Consider the following 9,721-nt stretch of genomic DNA (forward strand, 5'->3'; position numbering starts at 1 on the left):
ACTGGGGAAGTGCCTTCTTTAAGGGTGATTTGATGTTCTTGCTGTCTTCTCGGGGGTAGCCCTTTTGGTTCCTGGAAAACATTTTCAAATTCACTTAAAATTGGGGATAAAAAGTCAGGGACTTGTTTGGTGGGTTGGACCTCTGTTTGGAATTTACATAGTTCGATCAGGATCCCTTCTTGCTCGCGTTTTAACTCCCTCTCCATGGTTCTTAAAGAAACCAAGGATCTTCCCAGTGATGGTTCCCCTTGGAGCTTCACCATGTTGTTACCAATGTCAAACTCTATTGTCTCATCCTTCCAATTCGTCTGTGTTGTCCCGAGTGTCTCCAACCATTTCATCCCAAGGATGACATCAGCACTTCCCAACCTTAGTGGGAGAAATTCTTCCACAATGTCGATCTATTGCAGTTGTAACAGAACACCTTGACAAACTCCTCTCCCTGCTTCACTATCCCCTGTGCCCATTTTAACCCTGTAAGGTTCCGTGTCTGTGACCGGAATGTCCAGGGTTTCGACAAGCCTAGAGGCGATGAAATTATGGGTGGCTCCAGGATCGATCAAGGTGATCACTGGATGATCCCATAGTCGACCCGTAAGTTTCATGGTTTTGGGGGAGGTAATACCAGCAACAGAATTTAGAGAAACCTCTACCGACCCATTCACTTCCGTCACTTCCAAGGTCGGAATTAGGTCTTCTTCCCCACAGTGGGGTTCGTCCATGGCAGGGGATTCTTCCTCTTCCACCAAGATCACATTAATTTGGGTTTTACACTTGTGGTTACGGCTCCACTTTTCATCGCATTTGTAACAGAGACCCTTAGCACGTTTGTCGATGATTTGGGCTTCAGTCAAGGGTTTGTCTTGAAAGTTTGTATTTTTTTTTTGAAATTGCTTCCCGATCGTTGCCCAGTGCCTTGTGTCAGCGCTGTTGACCCACCCCCGAAGGATCGAGAGGTCACGTATGTTCCAGATTTAGGATCCAAGAGACCGAACCCGCTGTTTTGGTTGGAGCGATTCTTCTCTTCAATCTGTTGGGCTAATTGAAAGGCTCGGCCCAAGGTGTTGGGCTCCCACATTCTCAACTCTTTTTTAATTGGCGATTTCAGCCCATACATAAAGGTACCCAATGCGACCTGCTCAGTGACACCTTCCAAGGGTGCTGAAAGCTCAATGAACCTCCGGACGTACTCTTCCATCGTGCTCGTCTGTCGTATCGCTGACCATTGTTCGTATAAATCGCCACCATGAATTGGTCGGAATCGTTTGAGGAAGACGGTTTTCATGTCTTCCCAAGTAGCTATCATCTGTTGTTTGCTCGCCCATCGGAACCAAGCTAGAGCATCTCCGCTCAGGCTGAGAACTACTGCTTCGATTTTCTCCTCATTTATCAGTTGATAAATGGCAAAATACCTCTCCGCTTGTAAAATCCACCCATCAGGGTTGTCTCCATCAAAAGAAGGCATGTCGACCTTCCGGTGTTTGTATTCAAACCGCCCTCTCCCTTGGTTTAGCCCTTCGAACGACCCAAAACGAGTTCAGGTCCTCCACTGGCAGAACCGCTAGCCCTCTGGCTCTCCTGGCTAGGGTTCTTGTCTAGAATGGTGACATTGGGGGTGTTAAGACTAGAGTTGGGAGTTTCAGCCGTCTTACCTCTTTCTATCTTCTCCACTTTCCCCATGAGAAAGTCAAGTTTCCTTATGATCTCATTCTGCATCAGCTTGTTATCTTCCGTAGCCCTAGCTTGCTGTTGGTTCACCGTTTTCTGCTGTTGTTGTTCTTCTGAAATCTTTCCCAGGGCTTCTTCCACAGCTTCAAGCCTCTTCTCCAATGGAGCAGTGTTCTTTTGTGGAGCCACCATTGCTCTGATACCAATTGATAAGCACCAGCTAGTAACCAAAAAAAATGAAATAACACAACCACCAGAAATTCATTAGATTGAAATAAGATTGATAGATAATAATCCCACTTTCGAGAGGGGGAAACTCTCCAATAAGTCTGAGACTTTTACAAATTTCTAGCCAAAAACTTCTCCAGAAGAAAGATGATTATTTATACCCTCATAATGGGACCACAGAGCAGACAAGGGATTCCAGGACAGGGAATGTTGTGCCCCACGAAAACAGGCCCAAACGAGAAGATCATGGCAACAACATAAACTAATATAATAAAAATAAAATTACCCCCCTCCCACTCAGCAACAAATGCTAAGGGACTGATGTTGCTGGGTCTTTGACCAAATTGCCCCTGCATCCTTTTCTTTGATAAACAAACCAGAGTGGGGGTTTATCACAGATTAAGAGAAAACACACAACAAAGAGTATAAGTAGATGAAAAAAAGAAGAAAAAGAGAGATGTGACTAAATAGTGATTAGGGAAAGTGCTTACAGTTAATCACATAGAACCCTAATTGGCATAAGTTAAACTGATTTAACAAATAACACACATAGAAAAACCAAATTTGATCAATATAGATCCAACATAACCATTGAATTGTGTACACCAGACTCCTCAAGTTACTTGCTGTCAAGCAGCAATGCCAAACACCACCAACAATTGAATCTCTTAACGGATTGAGAGAAAACACATGACAAAGAGTATAAGTAGATAGAACCCTAATTGGCATAATTTAAACTGATTCAACAAATAAGAAACATAGAAAACCAAATTTGATCAAAATAGATCCACCATGTCAGTGAAAGCGGTAGCAAGAAACATAAAGTGTAAAAAAGAAAATGCATAAAACAAAGATCTAATCTACATATAAAGTATAATGCTTATATGGGGTTCTATAAAGTACCGACTTTAAATGGGAATGTTAGATGTCAAGTATTGGTAAGAGGTTAAGGTTTCAGTCGTTCATAGCTCAAAGATTTCGATTATTTACAGTCTACATACCAAAATCAACATAAGAAACATAAGCACCATGATAGGGAAAACTATGTTGATCATCATACTTGTATCGCCAATGAAATAGCTCTAGCTCTAAACATGGTTCTATCTCCAACAAAAACCTTCATCTGCCCAAAACGCTTGATTAATAAAATTTAAATAAAGCAATTAAATCAATGAAAGATCTAGAAGCATCATGAGAAATAAGGGAAGGTGCCATGGGAGCAGCTGAGATATAGATGAGATATAGATGAAGGTGAAATCGTACCAAATAAAACCCTAGAATCTAAGGATATTTGATGAAAATTTAGGCTAACATTTTGGTTTCTTTGCATTTGAAATATGAATTTGAATGACCAATAATTACTTAAATTCGTTTTTTTATAATTATGTAGGAATGAGAAGAAATTATTTGGTGAGGATTTAGAAACGTGCCATGTGGCAAAATATAAATGTAGAAAATTGACATGTGGCATCTTAAGGATTCTTTTATTAGGGGAGAAGATGTGTATTTGTTTAATTAGTTAATTTACTATTTAAAAAAAAAATCATTTTATTGATCATCCTTACGGCCGTCGCTTAAAGTGTCCGTCGAAAATTCGTCGGTGAATTTATCCATCGGTTAACCGTTGGAAGACTGTCGGTAATTTTGTCAAACAAGGTCTGACGGCATCCGTTAGAAATCCATCACAAATTTTGTGTGAAACTTGTTGGTGATATTTATTACCCTTTTTCGTAGGAAACAACCTTCAATAGATGGAATACCGACCGAAGCGGCCGTTAGTGCTAACATGTTTTTCTACTACTGTTGTGGGCCAGAGCCCCATGCTACAAAGCTTTTACAAACAACCATATATGTTTTTAATTTTTGTAATTTCTTTTTCGTTTGTACAGCAATTTACTCCATTCTACTTATATAATACTGTACTCTGTTTAGTTTTTAAATAGAAAACGGTTCTATGACCATACTGTATAATCGATTTTGTAGTACGAGGGGAAAAGATTAATATTTCCACTTGCAAACTCTTGCAGCGTGAACTCTCATGATCACAAATTGCCATTCTAAAGATCATGTAGCAAACATATACTCTAAAGGAAAAAAAAGCTTGACTAGAAGTAGACAAAAGAGTAAGACCGGCAGCCTAAATAAATGACATATATAGCTAGTGAGAATGATAAACAACATGCGTGTTAATTCTATGCGCTAGGTTATAAGCATGCCTTCCGTTTTGAAGGAGTTTGGACTCTTTATTGCTCAGAGACATCTGTTTTGCTGTACTCATGACCTCCCCTTCACGATAATCAGCCCATTCATATTCGATCTCATGAAGCTCTTGTGGAGAAATAAAGCACATGCATTCTCTTATCACGTTTTTTGCTTCCACAGTCATCTTGTTATATGGGGGCAGATCATCTATACTTGCACTGACACGTGGATAGCGTGCCTCCAACTCTCTCGGTGTCAAAAAAGGACCAACATCTACAGTTTCAGTTTCAGTTTGACCCCAAATCTCTCTGGAAAGGTTGCTAATCTTGGCATCATGGGTGCTTGCTGGCAAAACCTTTTCTGAAGTGTTGAAGAACTTAGTCTTGAGAGTACGGACCTTACGACTCACCTGAAGTTTGGAAAATGGTCTTTCAAAACATTCCATCGTAATATTATGTAACATGATCATATCAGACTTGTCACGGCTTTTCCTCAAAGCTTCAAGTAGTAAAATTTCATCATTATCACTCCAAAGTTTGGTGATAGCACCCGTCTCTCGTTGGCTAGGGACCCACTCCGTGTCCTCCTCTTCAACTTCTCCCTTTTTGGATATCTGAGCCGGTTGCTTCCTCTTTCTCTTTCCGGGGTTGCATATTGTAGATGAAGGGATTACGGTGTTAGCAAGATCATGAATGTCAACCATTTTATTTGCAGGAAATTCAATAGTGTACGTATAAATATAGATCTTTAGAGCATGTAAGCTATATATATATATATATATATATATATATATATATATATATATATATATATATATATACACGCCGATCTCCTATACTAATAAAAGAGCGCAAGCTATTTTTCCCGCTCAAAATCTCCCAAATAGCCCTTTTGGTCCTTTCAACTCACATTGCAGGAAAATCAGGAACGTGATCTGCAAAAAAAAATTCAAACTCAATTAAAATGGAAACATGATTCGTCCGCCATTTAAGATTATGATTTTACTCTATCCCAAAAAATCAGGCTAATCAATTTGAATTCCATTTAATAACAATAAAATAATTAAATATAATCTGTTCCTAATTTAAACATTCTTAAATTACCGATAGTTTCTATCTCAAATATAATAAAAAAAAAAAAAAAAAAAAAAAAAAAAAACAGGGTTTAGACTTCCCATTCTTATATACATATACGTTTACATTTTTCAAATCGATACAGGTTAGCTACTCTACAAATATAAAAGTATTCGTTCTCTTCTTCCTGTTACCTCTTCTTCATATGTCAATTTCTTATTACATTTTTTGGTATAAACACAAACATTTGTGTGTGGTTGTGTATGACAAAGCTTTGTGTATGTTTTGACTCTCATTATAAGTATGTCCATCGTCCCTTTTCTATACTTGTCACTTTTTCGTTTTCTTCATCTCTTCCACCACAGGAAACACAAATACAAAGATCAAACAACAGCAGGTTAGTACTTTGTTAATTTTTCTTGATATTTTATCTATTTTGACAGTTTCTTGATTATCTCTAAAAAATTGAATTTTTCAAAGTCCATTTGAAAAGTAAAAATTCGATTTTTTCAAAGTCCAATTTTTTTTTGATGTAAAGTCCATGTGAAAAGTAAAGATGTTCTGATAACAATCTAATAATTTGAAGATTATGATAATCAAAAAAATCTGAAAGAAAACATACTCTTAAAAATCTGAAACAACACTAAAGTTCCTTATTTTCGTTTAAGGTTTAACCAAATCTTAGTGTAAGTTGGCTCTATGTTACTTAGCAGGAAATGAAGAAATCGAGTCACCTGGTGTAGCTGAATGAGAGTTAACCGAGGAAGAAGCTGGTGGAAGCAAAGGCGACGAACTGAGACATCAGCAGCGGTGGCGGACGCTTGGCGGAGCCAGTAGCGGCGGAGGCGGACGCTTGGCGGTTCCAGAAGCGCCGGAATCAGATGAAACCGGAGGCGGAAGTAACACCGGATTGAAGGTGCGACTTGTAGAGGTGTAGTTGAGGCCGATAGGAGAAAAAAGGGAAGGAGAGGAAGAGTCAAATGTGGGAGTTGGTTATCTTTAGTTTATCTAGTCGATTAGGTTTAAAAGACATGTAATTTTGACTTTCTTTTGTTTCACTTTTGTTGACGGGGTATTTTAGAAACAATATACTTTGTTTATTTTTGTAATTATTTATTTAATATAATTATTTCCTTTTTTTTTACTAATGTTATATGCTTCTTCATCGTAGGGAAGGAAAATCCAAGCCAAAGTGTTAAAAAAACTTGTCAATTTAAGTATACTATGAACAACAACATAAATTCGGATTGGTTTGGAGCACAATTGCAAATTTTAAACCAATTATCATATTAAAAATGAATACATTGCAAACAATCCAAATATCATGATGATTGTGTAATTTGCAAAAATAAACTTTTTGACAAGTTTGTTGAAAATGTCGTTTTTTTCATCAATAATGATATTGATGAAAATGATATTGATCAAGTCATAGACTTCAACAAAATGTTAGTTACTTTCTCGTATTTTTTTAATTTAATTTATTTTTAGATAATTCATCAAATAGTATTTACAATCCTACTCTCAAATTCATATTATGAACAATATTATTTTCTTATAATTCACGAGTTAAAGACCGTTTATGAGATTTTGGAACCATCTCAGTTACACATTACAAAATTTCATATACTTTTTTTCCATACAATATTTTATACTAATTACATTTTTATTTGTACAAGAGAAGTTGGACACCAAAAGCTTTTGATCCAAAAAAAATTCACTTGTTCTATAGATTTATAGTGTTTGTAGTTTGTGTACAAGTTTTAGAAGCATTTAAAAAGTGTTTTTCGTATTTTATATAAAAAGTTTTTGTGAACATTTAACATACAGGTTATAACCTAGGAGTTTGACATGTTTGCGATTGTACGAGTCAATAAGTGAGTAAACTCGCAAGGCACAAGGAAACTGATTTGCAGAATATTCATAACAATGTATATATTTATTTTAAAACAAAGTTATAAACTTACATACAATTTTCAATCTTTGTAAATTAATATTTTTTTAAAATATTTAATATTATAAAATCCAATTATGAATAATGTTTTTTCATTATCAACCGTGGTTAATACGGATTTAAACCTAATGAAATAATATATATATATATATATATATATATATATATATATATATATATTTTTTGTTGATTTGGTTCTGCAAAAATTACGGGAATGCTGAATCTCGCTGTCACTATCTTTTTTGGTGTGTATTTGTGTTGTTAAACACTAATTAAGGGAGGAGTCAGTGCCGGCCCAAGCCCATCAAGTTCTAGTGGGGCATCAATTTTTTAAAGCTTGTTATAGTATTATTGTATATTGGGCCACATCTACTTGGTTAGTCCAGTAAAACCCATGTGAAGACGTCAGGGGCAGCAGACGATGGAGACCTAATTAGCGCCAACTATCAATTTCGCATAGACGCATGGTGACTCTTCAATTCGTCTTCGATCTAAAACACAAGCCAACTGAAGATGAAGAACACGAGGCGTCGGGCGTCCCTTCCGGAGAATGGAGATGGACCGTTGACTACTCGATTAGAATTTAAAATCATCTCCTTTATCACTCTATGGCTCTATCGATCGCTCATTGCTCTCTGCCTCTCTCGTCCGCTTCAGCCTTCAGCCTTCTCTCGCCCTTTCTCTCGATAGCTTCTCATATGTTCTTTCTTTCTAAATCGACCTCTACTACTTTAAAGTTATAATAGTTTATCTATTGCAGTAAATCTGTTGTGTTAAAGTGAAGATTCAAAGGTGCCATATTGTGATTGATTGAATTCATCCTCCTGAAGTCCTAATCCTGTAATCCAGTAAGTTTTTTCTATTATTTCAAATTTCTTGCATAACCTACTTTAAGTTTCGAAAATCTAATAGTGATTACTGGTTAAAATTTATGAAATTTCAGTTTTCTTATACAGCTTACTGGCCGGAGAAGTGAAATTTCGATCAAGGTTGCAGTCTTGTTGATCCTGAACTACACTAAGTTTCATTAATTTTCTAGGTAATCTTTTTCTTCTATTTCTTGTAACTACTCTAATTTATGATCAAAATAACTTTGATTGTTTTTATATAATTTGAAATCTGATATGTGAATTCTTATTTTGATTTTTCTGATTCTGAATGACTGCATGTATATCGATTGCTAAAGTTATTAGTTTATAATTCTGATTTTTGAAAGTGTGATATGTAAATGATGATTTCGAAATTCTTATATTAAAAAACTGATGTATTTTTTTTTGAATAATGATATGATTTTCTGAAATTCTAAATAATTTGTTGTATATAATCACAAATTAAATTTTGATATGTAAATTATGATGTTGAAAAAGTTATGTGTATTTTATTTTTTAATAATATGTTGTTAGATTAATTTTTGAAAATCTAAAGGATAGTATTTTTTTTGTTTAGGTTGTGGATACGGATTGATAACTTCAAGCTGTGGATACGGATTGCTAAGTAACTTTAGGTTGTATCCTTCTTTGTTGTTACTACATTTTTTGACTTTTAATTTTTTTTTGTGAAGTTTAAATATGTTTCCTAGAAAACAACCATTTGGTGCTCAAAATAGAAAACGAAAACAAAGAGAACAAGATCTTACTAATAAATTACAAGGATCTTTAAATAAGTATTTTGTTAGAAGTGAAAATAATGATGAAAATTCGAATGATGTTCAAACTAATGATTTTGTTGATAATTCTAAAGGTCCAATTGAAACTTCTAATGAACCTATTGAAAATTCTAATGATCATGAAAATAATGATTTTGTTAATAAATCTAGTGATATTAATATTTTTGATCCAAGAGTATGGGATAAGTTAGATTTAAAAATGAAAGATTTGCTTGTAGAAAAATGGCATATTAGGGAAATTGAAAATAACAAATTTTCTAAAAGATGCACTAGGTAGACATTTTTCTTGTGAATTTTATGTTCGTAAATTAAGGAACAGTGACTCTTATGATAGAAAGTGGTTGGTGTGTTCGAAAGAACTTTATAAAGTGTTTTGTTTTTTTATAAGTTATTTAAAACAGCTCGATCTAGAAGTAATTTGGCAACCGAAATAATTAATGATTGGAAACATCTTAGTGAAAAATTGAATGAACATGAACATAGTTCTGAACACATGATTAATTTAAAAACATGGACACAAACACGACTTAAGTTAAGGAAAAATGAAACAATTGATAAAGAGTTACAAGAAAGAATAAAAAAAGATACTCAACATTGGAAAGAAGTTTTGATAAGAATTATTGTCGTTGTAAAATTTTTAGCTGAATATAACTTGGCTTTTCGTGGAACTAATGAAAAAATATATGAGAAATCTAATGGTAACCATTTAGATGTACTTCAAATGATTGTTGAGTTTGATCCTGTAATGAAACACCATTTTCAATTTATTCAAGATAATAAAAAAAAGTCATTTTCATTACCTTAGTTATAAAATTCAAAATGAATTAATTGAAATGTTGGCATCCGAAGTAAGAAGTGTAATTATTACAAAAATAAAAAATTCAAAATATTTTTCGATAATTCTAGATTACACTCCGGATGCAAGTCGTAAAG

At 34.7% G+C, this 9,721-nt stretch overlaps 1 protein-coding gene and 1 long non-coding RNA gene across 2 annotated transcripts; both read right to left on the minus strand.

The window, feature by feature from the left end:
• Positions 1–850: 850 nt before the first annotated feature.
• Positions 851–1,465, minus strand: LOC145131411 (uncharacterized). Its single transcript, XM_079066100.1, has one exon. The coding sequence runs from the start codon at positions 1,463–1,465 to the stop codon at positions 851–853; it is 615 nt and encodes a 204-aa protein (XP_078922226.1).
• A 2,406-nt stretch (positions 1,466–3,871) lies between these two features.
• On the minus strand, positions 3,872–6,199 carry LOC145169047 (uncharacterized). Its single transcript, XR_013742262.1, has 2 exons — positions 5,906–6,199; positions 3,872–5,032 (listed from the first exon to the last, which is right to left on the minus strand). It is a non-coding gene; the product is annotated as an uncharacterized LOC145169047 (long non-coding RNA).
• Between the last annotated feature and the right edge of the window lie 3,522 nt (positions 6,200–9,721).

Source organism: Lactuca virosa, chromosome 1, assembly GCF_052849685.1.
Source record: "Lactuca virosa cultivar CGN04683 chromosome 1, Lactuca_virosa_CGN04683_v6, whole genome shotgun sequence".
Taxonomy (NCBI): domain Eukaryota; kingdom Viridiplantae; phylum Streptophyta; class Magnoliopsida; order Asterales; family Asteraceae; genus Lactuca; species Lactuca virosa.